Source organism: Podarcis erhardii (assembly GCF_964252035.2).
Source record: "Podarcis erhardii genome assembly, chromosome: 8".
NCBI classification, from domain to species: domain Eukaryota; kingdom Metazoa; phylum Chordata; class Lepidosauria; order Squamata; family Lacertidae; genus Podarcis; species Podarcis erhardii.
In genome coordinates, this window is record NC_138499.1 from 40,517,029 (window position 1) to 40,531,650 (window position 14,622).

At 41.9% G+C, this 14,622-nt stretch overlaps 1 protein-coding gene and 1 long non-coding RNA gene across 10 annotated transcripts in view; one reads left to right on the forward strand and one right to left on the reverse strand.

Annotated features, from left to right (window-relative positions):
- ST18 (ST18 C2H2C-type zinc finger transcription factor) overlaps positions 1-14,622 on the forward strand; it is a 192,254-nt gene that overhangs the window by 127,255 nt on the left and 50,377 nt on the right. For all 9 annotated transcript variants that reach the window (XM_081874044.1, XM_081874043.1, XM_081874040.1 and 6 more), the window contains one exon: positions 10,071-10,249. In XM_081874044.1, coding sequence (XP_081730170.1) covers positions 10,071-10,249 — 179 coding nt within the window. The remainder of the gene's footprint in view (positions 1-10,070; positions 10,250-14,622) is intronic.
- LOC309349105 overlaps positions 7,514-14,622 on the reverse strand; it is a 33,678-nt gene continuing 26,569 nt past the window's right edge. The window contains exon 4 of the long non-coding RNA XR_014159707.1: positions 7,514-8,469. This is a non-coding gene — a long non-coding RNA (uncharacterized lncRNA). The remainder of the gene's footprint in view (positions 8,470-14,622) is intronic.

Sequence of the window (14,622 nt, forward strand, 5' to 3'; positions counted from 1 at the left end):
TGGTATGCTGTTTTCCCTAATCAGTGCAATTTTATGGACACTTTACCCCAGTATACGAATTTTTGTACACATTGTTTGACTGTGGAACAGCATTGCATAGTTCACAGAACTGCAAATTTCAAGGATGGCTGTGTTTATGTATTCTTTGGAAAATGCTAATTTGGTAGGTTCGCCTTTAAATGTCAACTGAATCAAATTTATCCCCCATCTCTAGTGAGAGGTGAATTGGGAGGAGGCAGTTATCGCTGCCTTAAATCATTCCAGCAATGGTGCCAACTGTGTGGGCAGCTGATGTGTTGAATGTGGCTATGAGATCAGACAAGTACCCCAAGTAGCATTGAATGAACTTTCCTAGTTTGATTTGGAGGTGTCCCCCCCCAAAAAAAACCCAGTTCCATTTCACACTCCTGATAATCAATGGGAAAATGATGGGGTGTCCCTCAGCCTGTATGGTCTCACTGGAGGAATTCAGTCTTCAGCCCTCAAAGCACAAGGAATCTTGAAACATAGCCCCCCCCCCCAGTGAACATTACAAGCTGGACAATGTCATATTCTGAGCTGGGTTATTACAGTTTGGCAAATCCGCTCTACTTCCCAGTGGGGAGGAGTTGTGGTGGACCACGTGGCCACCCACTCCCGTACAGGGATGAGGAACGAAGTCCCGCGTCACCCGGAGGTTCCCAGCCACGTCATTCGCCAGCCAGCCAATCTTCTGGCTGGGAGGGGTGCGGCCAGGCCCCATTTAAACTAAGGCGCGAGCCGGAGAGCTTCCTCTTGGCTCGCTTCCTCGATCTCTTCGCACAGTTCCTTGGCTTCACTCTGCGGACTCTTTTCTCAGCTTTCTGCTGCGGCATTGGTTGATCTTATGATGGGGGAGGGGAGGTGTGGCCATCACCTGCCCCTCCAAGCTTAAGGGTATTCCGTTAAAGGAATCTGGGGGTTTGGATCTGGTCCAAAGCCCGGGGCGGGGCTAGGGCCATGCCACGACCCCGTCGGGAACCCAGGGGGAGCTTGAGTTGGTTTGCATCAACGGGGCTCCTCCTACAGGTGGTTGACACTTACTGGACTCCCTGCGTGACAGGCTGGAGTCAGATATAGTCTGGTCAGTTCCAATGCCTAAGCCAATACTGCTCACATTCTGTAGCCAATAAAGTTGTAACCTAAATTTGCCCAATAACATTAACCTAACATCCGTGTCCTTGTGTCTTATTCATCAACAAGGGGGTGGTCTCGGGATCTCGACCTGCAACACAATGGCTTTTCTAATTTTTGGAGTTGTCACAGGGGGCATTTTAAAGCAGTAAACAGTGTGGTAAATTACATACTTTGGTATTTTACCCTGAAGTTATGTCAGTACAGAGCACTGGTATTTATAATAAGGCTACTCTACATTGCATGCCATTCATGATGTTAATAAAGGATTTATGCTAAAATTCACCTGTCCTTATTACTATATCCTGTATGTCAACCATTCATATCATCATTAATTAAACCAGTTATAAATTTAAACCATTACTGTAATAAACTTTATAGGCCTGCAGTCTTTTGGGATCCTCCCTTGTTTCTTTCTTGTCCATCTTTTTAAATCTTTCCTTAATTAGCTATCTCAAAGCCAGGGATACAGTTTTGATAACATCCAGTAATTCTAATAGCCTTATCTAGTAAAGTGACAATTTGATGACACCCTTTTCTGTTACTGCTAGTAGATAGGAGTTCTGATCTGCAGGATTTTCTGACATGCAGGTTAAGGCACACATGACATGGTAGCCACTTGCCTGCACTGATGGTGTACCGCTGCCTTGAGCAAATATGATTGTGCAAGAGGTGGTGGGATCCTCTGAGTACATTGGGTGTTAGTTTGTACATGGGATGTTGGCTGGGTCATGATTAAACTCCAAGTGGGGAAGTTCTATGTTCAGTATCACTGAAAATAGGTTTACTGCAATGGTAGGTCACCATCCATTCCAACTATGGTTGCCATCCATTCATAAATAAATGACCAGAGTTCCACCTTCTGGATTCTTTCCAGAGATTCAGAGGTCTGTACCTCTGAGGCCTCACCTCAGAGTTTTTAATTTAAAAATATGGTCATGGTTTGTTAAGGCTTTGCACATGCCCACACATATATAGTACCTAGACCAACCAAGTAAGTGGGAAGTCTGGATAAATGCAGTCTTAGTTCACTGCAAATAGAGAGTGAAACAGAATTTATGAAACAGGTAAATCATATTATTTGTTTATGTATGCAGGCATTGAAGACCAAAGCCAGGCTGTACGCATGCAATGCAGGCCGAGTCCTTCAGGCCCACGGAGCTTTGGAGCTTCATCTGCATAACAAAAGACAGAGAGGATTCTAAAACCCTCCAATAACACTGTTAGTAGCTGGCAGGCAGCCAATCCATGCTGAGATAGGGCCAGTGTTGTGATTCGCTAATTGCAGCATTAAGGCAACCTATCACAGGTGGTGTGTGTGTTTTGCCTGGGCTGGCTTAAGGTATATATATCCCAGGCAAGTGCCCCTGTTTGTCCTTCTTCTTGTTGTTGTTCCAATAAATCCTTTTTGAGCTGAATCTTGGTCTTGGGTCATGCCTGAACCCACCTACACTTCATTTTTTTTAACTAACTTGCATTGCAAAACAAAGGAATAAATAATTTTGAAGTTAACTTTGATGCAGCCAAGACAACAGTGTGCAATTTAATGTACAGTGCTGCCTTTGGGTTTTTTTGTTGTAATAAAATAAGCAGCACCTCATTAGTACAGAATTATCACCAGATTGTAAAAATAGGTTCCAGACATTTTAAAAATTTAATGAATGTTCTTGAGCTATTTTCATAGTAAAATGCCAAACACCCCAAAACCTGGAACAATAAACTAGTAAATACCATTGCCTTGTCCAAAATAATCTCATTGCCCCCCACACCCAAGAAATTACTAGCCCCGGGCCTTCAAGAAGGATAAATGCTCAAATCTCAATAGTCCTCGTGGTATATTATAACTTTTCACTTGACTTTTTTTAAAAAATGGCAGGCTTGTTTTAAAAAGCAGTGACACAGTTCCTATAGCATCTTGTTTTCAGTGCAGTCTTTAGAATGTTGTGGTAGACGTGCCCTATTGAATTCAATGAAACTTACTCTCAGGTAAGTGGGGTTAGGATTGCAGCCTAAGGGTTCTTAGCAAACAGTGTGCATTTGTTGTTTGTCCAAAGAGGTTTCATCCCCCCACCATGTTTCACAATGAACTCAACGCACGCATAGATTTCATTATAGCTGCATGCCTTCTCCTGGGTTATTACCAACTTCCTATCATTCTGGCCTTTTTACATGCTTCTTTTTATTTCCTCAGTCATTTCACAGTCGAATCGTTCCTTTTGGTCAGGTGGCCTATAACATTAGTTTACTGTCTGAAACATCTCCAGCCTCAAAGCATAATGACTCAACAGCATTACGCATTCCTCCCCAGCCTCCTCTTAGAAGGACTAATAAATTCTCTTTTCCCAACAAGGCTATACCACCTCCCCTGCTTTCTATGTTATTTATTTTATTTTATTTTAAAAGAAGCTGCCCCTTTGATATTGAAATTCCAGCCTGATTCCAATTACATCATAACATATTTTCTTCTAAGTTATTATATATACCCCTCGTCCTAGCACCATCTCACTTTCTTCTTCGCCAAGCCTTTCATTTGTATGTTTGCACACTTTAATAACCTTCATGCTGCTATTTTGCCCTAAAATTAGTCTTAATCAATCCTGATTTCCCTCTTTTATCTTCATTGCCATCCAACGCTTTATATGTACTCCTTTCATCTCTGTTTGGTCAGCGTGCTAGCCCTGACGTCATACAAGAGTAGATTAAGCTAAACTCCTCCTCAGGACTTCAGTTGGGATGGAGAGAGCATTATTCTTGCTGAGTAGTAGCCTTTCTTCCATCTTGACTCCCCCTCCTCCAAATCATGTTGTATAGCCCTATTGTACCATAACTGGCCAAACCACTACCTCTATTGCAGGTGTGTGTGTGGGGGGGTGGTACTCAGTGGACAACATAAGCTAAAGTAATAGGTGCAAGCCTTGAAGAGGAATTAGTTCTATGTTGCTGGGGATAGTAAATGGATGAATATCAATATTAAAAGATAAAACATAAATACTAGCATTAAACATAGTATTAGTAGTAGTAGTAGTAGTAGTACCCTGAGGCTGATTAGTTGACTGACCTAGCAAGAATGATGAGGGACTGATAAAGAGCTCTAGAGGCTTTCAGGCCTGAGATTTCCAAGTCCTAAACCATTGGGTAAGTAGCCAATCAATACATATTAGTGCTTGCAGATGCGTAACATTATAAATTTGGTGCTGGTCTTTTCTTTGACAACATCCCAAGAAATGTTTGTCAACCCAACTCACGGTATACTCATCAGACTACCTTTCTGATAACTTTGTCTGCATAACTTTATATGCATTCAGTGTATTAGGCTCAAGAGCAATGGGTAGTGGGGATGGCACCACAGATTTGACCACCTGGCATCAGTATCACTGCCACATACTTGGCTGGTGATGGAGCAGGGCAGCACTGAGGAAGGACATCTTGGACACACCAGCAGAGAGAATCTGGTGCTTCTGCCTGAATTGGCCTGACTTCACCTTGTACCTCCGCACTAGTTGCTCCTGAATAGCCTACATGGTTTGATGACATATTAAAGCTCCCTGTATCTAATTTACCCTATATCTACACCCACTCTTAGCTTAAGTACTTTTATATCCGAGCAAATTCTATTCAGGTCAAACTCTAGTCACTGGTGATTCAAAAGGATTTCAGTGTAATTATCTCTCACCTAAAAAATTAGGCTGGCACTAGAGAAAGACGTGTCCCACTCCATTGTGAGGATTCATGTGTTGGTACAACCAGTGCTTTATTTAAGATGATAAAAATATGAGGTGCCAGTACTCGTATATTGAGAAAAGTGCAGCAAAGAAGAAGTGCTGGTACTCTGTACCAGGGAGTACTTTCACACAAAAAAGCTATGGGTGCCAAACATATTGGCAACAAGTCACTGGTTTTAGTTTTTAACCTCCTTGGGGTTCATTTCATTGCCTAGCAAAAATGTCTCCTGTGTCCAAAAAGTTGACTTGTACCACTATTTCATTAGAAGTCTGCTCATATCAGAAATTGTGAGAATGAGTTATATTCACTCTTGATTCATAAAAAAATATCCATCCATTTTATGACTCTGATTCACCAATAACCTTGACAGCTGAACCAGTGTTCCATGACAACAAGCAGACCATTGATAAATAGCAACAAAACTATTAGAGGTTGAATTTATGAGATGAGTAATAGGGATGCTAAATTATAGGCTTACTGTTTGACAAACTACAGCTTGACATATATTTGCAAATGCATGTGTATGCATCTCAAAGAGAGAAAAACTTTTCTAACCTCATGACCCCTTGGCACATTGTACAGAAACCATCCAACTGCTTTGCATGGGATTGTGTTTTACAGTTCATCCGCCCTCCTCCCAGTTCATAATTTCAGGACTAAAGAATTTTCTAAGAATAGTTAAAATGAGGCTTTGGTTTATATTTGTTTTTGAAATAATGACCAAAATGTATCATGGGGGGGGGGGGAAGAGATTGTAACCAGTATCAGCATTTTGAACTTAGCCAGTGCAATTCTTTCAGCAACAGCATAGCATGATGGTGATATCCTGCCCCAGTGAGCACTAGAGCTGCTGCATTTTGCACTAGCTGCAAGGTCAAGGGCAGTCTCAGGACAGCTCCATATAAAGCACATTGCAATAATTCAGTCTGGTGGTTAGCAGTGCATGGACAACTATTTCAGTGGTCAGGATATCACAGTCCAGAAATGGCCAAATTTGTTTTACCAGCCAAAGCTAGTAAAAGGTTCTCCTAACCACTGAGGTCACCTGGGCCTCTAGTGACAGAGATTAATCTAGGAACACCCCCAGACTGTGAACCTGCTCTTTCAGTGGGAGTATGACCTTTTCCAAAGCCGGCAATTGCCCAATTATCTAGATTCTGCAACCACTCACCTATGGCACCTCTGTCTTGCAAAGATTAAGACTCAGTTTGTTGGCCCTCATCCAGCCTACCACTGAGTCCAGGCTCTAGTCCAGGCCTTGAACAGCCTCTCCTGATTTAGATGTTACAAAGAAATGGAGCTGGGTAGTATCAGCATACTGATACCTTGCCCCAAACCTCCTAATGATCACGCTCAATAGCTTCATATAGAGTTAAATAGCATTGGGAATAAGATGGTACCCCATTGTATCCCTTTTTCCTCCACCAAAGTTGGTGGAGTTTGGGGGGAAATGACACATCACGCTCATGAACTGGGGGTTAGCCACTCCTAGTGTAAATAATTAGTATGTATAATTAGAATCAGCTATAGATCAGATAATTTGTATTGCCTTTGAACAATGAGCCTGACAAAAAATAAATTTTGGTCCATTTCAAATGTATATTCTACAATTTTCAGATACAAAATAAAACTTATATTATTTTCCCTTTCTCTCAAGCATTATTTGTTATATTGCTGTGAGTGTTTACTTGATCAGCTGTAGAAAGCATGTTGTAGAGCTGCAAAGGTACAGAAGGGGGTGACTAAAATGATGAGACTGAACAATATTTTTTTTCCTTTAAAAAAATATGCTCACAAATGGAAGGAAATTGAGTCATTTTGTTTTGCACACATCCTGCCCACATGCTATCTGGGGTAGAGTAAAATGATGCCTACTGTGATGTAGGAATAGAAGAACCCTATCTGAATGGGAATATAAGACCAGTCCAGAGACTCCAATGTGTTTGCAGAGGGTCTTGAGGTCTGCCCAGTTCAAGCTTTGCTGAAGTTGGCCTAACATCAAAGTCCATGAACAGCTCCTGATGTGCACAAAGTAGAACCTCACAAGAATTTTGATTTGGATTAGAACTTGGGGAATCAGCCAAGCTGCAGGTCCTGAGCCAAACTGGATGTATTCAGAGGACCTTGGGCCTTGGACAAGCTGGGTGCACACAGACACAGACCACTGTGAGTCATGTTGGAGGAGCCCAGGGCCCCCTGGGTGTCAGGGGGCAGGGCATCAGGCAGGAAGGAGAGCCAGGCAGGGTGGAAAACTGCAGGAAAAGCTCCAAGACATACCTGACTTGCAGCTGCATCTTCCCAGGGCTACAGCTCTCTTTCCTGCCTGAAACCTGTTGAGTAGAGACACCCCTATAGGGTGTGGGTGCTGCTTTTCAAGAGGCTGTCCTGCAGGAAGGATCCAGTCCTGCACAGTGCTGGTTCATTCCCAGACTCTTAAAAAAACCCTATTTTAACTTTTTGGTTAATATAGGGTTTAAAAATTCCCACCCCTAAATTGTTTTGTGGAAGGATCTGGGGTGGAATGGGTGGCACTGGGTCAATCTGCCTGATGCCACAGGATAGATTGAAGGGGGGCTCTTTGCTGAACCCTGTTAGAAATATGAGGCCATGAGATTAGTTGAACTTTCAAGACTTTGAATATTTCTACCTCTTTAAGGTAAAAAAGTAAAGGTAAAGGATCCCTGGATGGTTAAGTCCAGTCAAAGGCATCTATAGGGTGTGACGCTCATCTCACTTCAGGCCGAGGGAGCCGGCGTTTGTCCACAGACAGCTTTCCAGGTCATGTGGCCAGCATGACTAAACTGCTACTGGCACAGAGGACTGTGATGAGCGCCAGAGTGCACAGAAATGTCATTTGCCTTCCCACCACAGCACTCCCTATTTATCTACTTGCGCTGGTATGCTTTTGAACTGCTAGGTTGGCAGGAGCTGGGACAGAGCAACAGAAGCTCACCTGTCATGGGGATTCTAATTGCCAACCTTCTGATCAGCAAGCCCAAGAGGCTCAGTGGTTTAGACCACAGTGCCACCCGCGTCCCTGACACCTCTTTAAACATTCCATTAATTATGTTACAAATATTTTTCATGTATCCACACTGCAAATAGCCGTAATCCACTGCCTTGTTTCAACTTGCTAACCTAACTGGCAAAGCAAAGCAACTAACAAATTTAATTAAGTTTAGAGTGAAATGGTGTGCATAAGGAATACGTAGAAAAAAACCTTGGTGTGTGACTTTAATTATTTTGGTAGCAGCTAATTATTATTCACATGCATTCTGCATACTCCTGTAATATGTACACCAGATAGCATTACCATATTGTTATGATTACCACATTGTGGCATTTCAGCATCTACTTTGTTACAACAGATAAATATGCTGCATAAACCTAAGCCATTTTAAATTGAGGGATTGGAAAGTATCCGTTATATTGGTTTCGTGCTTTGTGCAGCATTGTGGCAGATCAAGCGAGTTCACAATTTAAGATGCACATTGGTTGTACTGTAACTTCTTCAGTAGTGCAGATCTTCACATTTGTTTCCATGTCCTTCATATTTGCAATGGTGAGTTGCCAAGAAGATGCCTTGCCAAAATGCTTTTTTTTAAAAAAAGAAGAAGCAAAAAGCTTAAGTTAGTCATATGCTACCATCCAAAACAATCACAATTGGAGCCAATTTAGTGCACATAAGTTACCTTGGAAGGATTAATTTCTGCTGTTGAGCCTCATAATATGTGTAACCAACAGGGAGCTGTCTGGAGACAGGGATTTTTGCAAATCTTTCAGCTAGATCAATGAGCCAAATGCAAAATCTGGTAACCAGGGGCATCATGTAGATTTGTCATGCTCCCTAGGGGAGCTGGGGTCCAGCAACCAATGAGTGGATTACACTGATCCACAAATGCAGTTTTTCATCTGTGACAGATATAATATAAATGCTATTATTCATATTGCATAACTGGGAGAGAACCACCGACAATGACTATTGTTTATGCAAAAATTAAAAAGAGAGAATGTAGAATTTTGCAACAGGTGACAACAGACTTTTCAGAAAACAGAGTTCATTACATAGTCACATCCAAGCAATGCTTGTCACTGGGAGATTTTGTTAACACCCATTTGACCGAGATGCATAATCTTGTGGAAAGTGAGATACAGTACAGCTGTACATTGCCAGCAATACGTTTGGTTCCAGCGAACACAGTCTATGCCTATCTGTTAGGTATACAGACAAGGAATGAAAGGAGACTCAGTCCTGTGAGTATGCCACCAGTAAAGACTGGATCTATCCAATCTCTGCATCAACCCCTTGATACAGTCAATCTAAGGTGGAGTGCCATGACTTGTATCAACATTGTGTTAAGCAGATTTCGCCTTGAGCAGCAGAATGGTCTCTCCCTTTCTTTCGCCTGTATGCCCCTACATCTATTCTGGGGGTTCTTTCAGTCCTCTGGAACAGAAATGGGGACCCAAAATTTATCAAAAAACATTTTCCCCCAGAAAACTCCCCTGAGATCTTCATCTCCTCACCTTACTCTTTTTTTTTGGGGGGGGGGGGAGACCACTATGAAGAATTTTATTTATTGACCACCTTTTTGTGGTGGCTACTACAGTATTTTCCCCTACACTCTGTTGACAATGCTCCCTAACTGCTCTAGGTACTTTGCATTGTATAGTTAATGCAAAATGGTGGCCATGATTCCAACACAGTTGATTCTGCTGTTGCAGGGCGAAACCCTTTTACAGGGAAAGAAGGGAACAGACAAAGTTGACACATGTAACTGGTAGTGCAATTTTTACATCAGCTCTTTTTATTTCAGGGAATTAGCAAACTGCTATACACCTTTTCTTATCCCCTGGGTGGATATAGTCTAGTCCAGAACAGAGTAGATTAGCATATATTTAGATTAGCATATATTTACTCAAGATTAAGGTTGATTCAGGCTTTAAAAATATATGTATCCAGATTTTTGGTAGCAATTGAAATGAAATGGTGTGGAGGGGTTCATCTGTGTTTTGCGCTCTTTAGCTCCAACAGCTAAAACCAAATAAACGCAAAAGATCCAGCTGTTTAGAACTGCTATTATACTAGTCCACATAATTTTTCTTTTTTTTTCATGAAAACAAAACAAAAGAGTTGTGCAATGTATTTTCAATCATTTCTTCCTCTCTTGATGTTCTCCTCTCATTAACTGTAGTGCCTACAAAAGCTCCATGGCAAAGAAGAGAAAAGCTGAAGAGCAGATTTTGGGTGTTCCAGTCAACAAAAGGAAGTCTCTGTTAATGAAACCCCGTCACTACAGTCCAAGTGTAGAAGGCAAAGGGGAAAATGAGGACAAGACTGACCTGCAAGACAATAGCAATGATCTCAAAGCAGGTATCAAAGATTAGTGGCTCCAGATGAATGTAAAAAGCATCTAAGTGTTGGTGCTGACCTTCAAAGCCCTAAATGACCTTGACCCTGTATGCCTGAAAGAGCAACTCCACCCCCATCATTCAGCCCAGATGCTGAGGTCCACCTCCAGGGGCCTTCTGGTGGTACCTCAGTGCAAGAAGTGAAGCTACAGGGAACCAGGCAGGGGGCCTTCTTAGTAGTGGCACCCACCCTGTGGAGCATCCTCGCATCAGATGTCAAGGAGATGAGTAACTATAAAACCTTTAGAAGACATTTGAAGGCAGTCCCTGGATGGGGAAGCTTTTTAATGTTTAATGTATATGTTGTTAGCTGCCCAGAGTAGCTACATTCAGATGGACAGGATATAAATAATGAAATAATAATAATAATAATAATAATAATAATAATAATAATAATAATAATAATTTATTATTATTAAGCTAATGCTCCTGAGAGAACAAAGGGTAGAATAATCTCACTGGGCACTAGCAATAAAAGGCAGATCATTTGGACAAAATGTGAATAATGAGACTGAGAAATAAATAGTAATATGGTTTGTAGCCAATTAAGTCCTACTCTTAGTAGACCCACTGAAATTAGTGAAAGTTAGTCATGTCCATGAACTTCAATGGGTCTACTCTGAGTAGGCCTAGCACTGATCTGAACTTGTGACCCTTTAGATGTTGTTGGTCTTTTAACTCCCATCAGTCCCAGCCAGCATAAGCAATGACAACCAAAGGTATCAAGTCAGATTTTAATCCCTTTTTCTTAAAATCTGGGTTTTAAGTGATAATATCCATATCAGTTTCAGGTTGTATTAGCTCTCCACTGCCTAAAAGGATTATTGATGCTAATGTGCACACTACTGTATGGAAAGAAAGAAATTGGGGAGGGGGGGCACACGCCCAATTTGCTCATGGGCATTACTTTTGCGGAGAGGAAAAAATCATAGCAGAGAACAGGAGGACAGAAGGGCAAGCTCCACTCTTGAACCTTAATAAACACAGAAGAACAAGCTGGAAAGCTGTGGCAAGAGTAAATTGCATAGCCACCACAGTTGAAATTAATTATACAATACTGTGCTGAAAACACAAATGAAGAAAGGTGAACTTTTGGCACAGCCAGTCCACAGAAGGCTTATGAATAAGAATGGAGGAAATCCATCCACACTTACAGTCCACTAGCTTTTTGAAAAACACATGCGCTCAGGAGATCTGCCACTATTATAATCATACCGGGGGGCGGGGGAGAGAAGCAGCTTCTTTCTCTGCATTATTTAATGTTGCTTGTTTCCCAACATTTAACACAAGCAGTTAATATGTGAGTAATATTAATATTTTGTCTAGGCTCGCAATACTTCTATATGTCAAGTCAATCAATCTTGATGACTGGATTCAAGAAAATTCTCTAATATAAATGCACACACACACACACACACATATATATATATATATATATATATATATATATATATATATATGCTTTCGTAGATTTTCACGGGTACAGGAATGCAGGTTTTGGTGTCCTCGGGTGTCTTCCCGTGTAAAAGTTGGGGTGTCTAGGCGACGTTTCTCGATGTTGTATCTCTCTTCTCGATGTTGTATCTTCTCGACGTTTCTCGATGTTTCTCGATGTTGTATCTCTCTTCACACAAGTGCCCATTAATGAAGCCTTGACAGCTATTCAAAACAAATACAATCCCCCCGAATACATCTTGGACCTGACCAACCACTGCCTAACCAACACGTACTTCATCCACAATGGACAAAGATACAAACAGATAGAAGGAGCACCTATGGGATCACCCCTCTCACCGGTCATCGCAAACCTGTACATGGAACACTTTGAAACCAATGCTTTAGACAAGTCAGAACACAAACCCAAACTTTGGCTCAGATATGTTGACGACACCTTTGTAATTTGGCCACACGGGAAAGAAAAACTGGATAGCTTCCTCACACATCTCAACAACTTACACCCCAAAATACAATTCACTATGGAAATAGAAGCCAACAACCAACTTCCCTTCCTTGACGTCCTAATCTACAAAAAACCTGATGGCTCCCTAGGACACACTATCTACCGGAAAAAAACACACACCAACCGCTACTTACATGCACAATCACACCACCACCCTGCACAAATAAACTCCGTAGCCAAGACTCTCATCTCCAGAACCAAACGCCTGGCTGACAAAGACCACTTGACAACTGAGTTACAGAATCTCTCAAACGTGTTAATTGCCAATGGATACCAGCAAAACAGGATTACGAAGCTAATCCAAAAGGAAACACCCCCCAAAAACCAAGACACAGAAGAAAACAATGGCATGGCCCTCCTTCCTTATATCAAGGGCACTACAGATAAAATTAGCAAAATCCTCCATAAACACAATATCAAAACAGCCTTTTGCACCAACCAAAAAATAGCCAATATCCTCAGAAACCCCAAGGATAAAATCCAGTTGGAAAACCAAGGGATCTATGAAATACCCTGCAAAGTCTGCCCAGCCACGTACATTGGACAAACAAACAGACGAATAAATGCACGTATCGCAGAACACAAGAATGCCGTCAAAAAAGAAGAAAAAACTTCCTCTCTTTTCCAACACATGAAAGAAACAGGACACGAAATTAATTTTGCAGATTCCAAATTGCTCTTTAACACGGAACATCACCACAAGAGAATAATCATGGAAGCCATCGAGATAGAGAAACACCCTCACAACATGAACAAGCGTGACGACACATCCCGCTTGCCAGACATCTGGAAATTAGCCCTCCCCACAAAAACTGACACCAGATCCAGAGGCACACAGAACGCCAACACCAATCAACCACACCAGACCAAAACCAAGACCCTCTCCACAGATGAATTACAGACACCATCCAGTAGCCAATCCATGGTGGCACCTCCGGATGCTGCACCCCCCTGCAATCCCTACACAGATCTGGCTGACACAAGCCACAAAACCACAGCTCGCCCCTATACACGAAGCCAAGCCAGAGCACAACTAAGTACAGTACAGCCATCTTCTCAGGAAAACTCTTCACAAAGTTCAAGAGGTCAAGACACAAAGACTTTAACAACTAATCCACACCTAATGACCCACCTAAGTGGTACTCAGGATATCACTCAAGAAATCACTCAAGATATCTCTCAAGTAATTAAGGAACAAAAGAAGAAAAGGCACACTAGCCTGGGAACTTCCTCTCTGCCCAGAACATTGGAGGCTATACACCACACCCCCTCTACAGTATTTATAGGAACTCAAACACTGAGATCCTGCTCTGTTCCAGTAACAAGAAGCCGAAAGCACCAGCCTGAAGATGACGAGTGAGACCTCGTCGAAACGTCGCCTAGACACCCCAACTTTTACACGGGAAGACACCCGAGGACACCAAAACCTGCATATATATATATATATATATATATATATATATATATATATATATTCAAATCTGCCCCCTAGAAAAGTTACTTTTTGGCCTGTTCATTTGGGGTTGAGATCACCTGATCACGTTGCTCGGAATCATGCTTCCAGTTATTCATCTTAATGTCTAATACAGACAAATGGGACTGTGCCTCCTGGCTGGTGTCACACCGGGGGGCGTCTCACACATCCTGGGGGCGTGGCATGCTGCCTGCAGGGGCGTGGTGCCCAGCGCAGCCAGGGGGGCAGCCGCGATGGCACCCCACTGGGGTCGTGCTGCCGGGGGCGGTGCACTCTCCCCACACTCCTCTTCCTCTGCCAGTGGACATCTATATATTGGGTAAAAAGCTCGAGCGGGTACTGACTGTTTTTGTTGCAGAAAAAAACAATCTATTCTGGTAGAACTCCTAAAAAATAACAACAGAAATAAAGTTCCCTCAGAGTGGCGCAAGCCATGCACCTACAAAATGAGTGCATGGTAAAATATTTCAAGAAAAGGGCCACATCTTCCGGTCTAGGGCCCAAGAAAAGCTCCAAGAAATAACTAATAAATATTTTCCTTTAATGTATAACAAACAGTTGAACCAAACAATTATGTAAACTGGAAATGACCCAAAATGCTAACAGTTTGGCAGCCGTAAAGTGAAATGCATTGTGGTGGCACATGTGCATTTGTGTCTCCTCCTCCTTTCCACAATAATCTGCACTTAATAGGAATATTTTAAACTATGTAGCTAAGCAACAGAGGTAATTGTTGCTTTCTAGAGCTTTTGTTAGGCACTCCACCATAGCCCAAATATGCATAATTAGGTATAATGTCTATAAATCATTATTGTACACATGTGGGTAGTTAAGTGGATTGAGAGAATAGTTCAATGAATTGGACATATTCACTGAAAATGCTTTTTATTTGTTTTCTGTA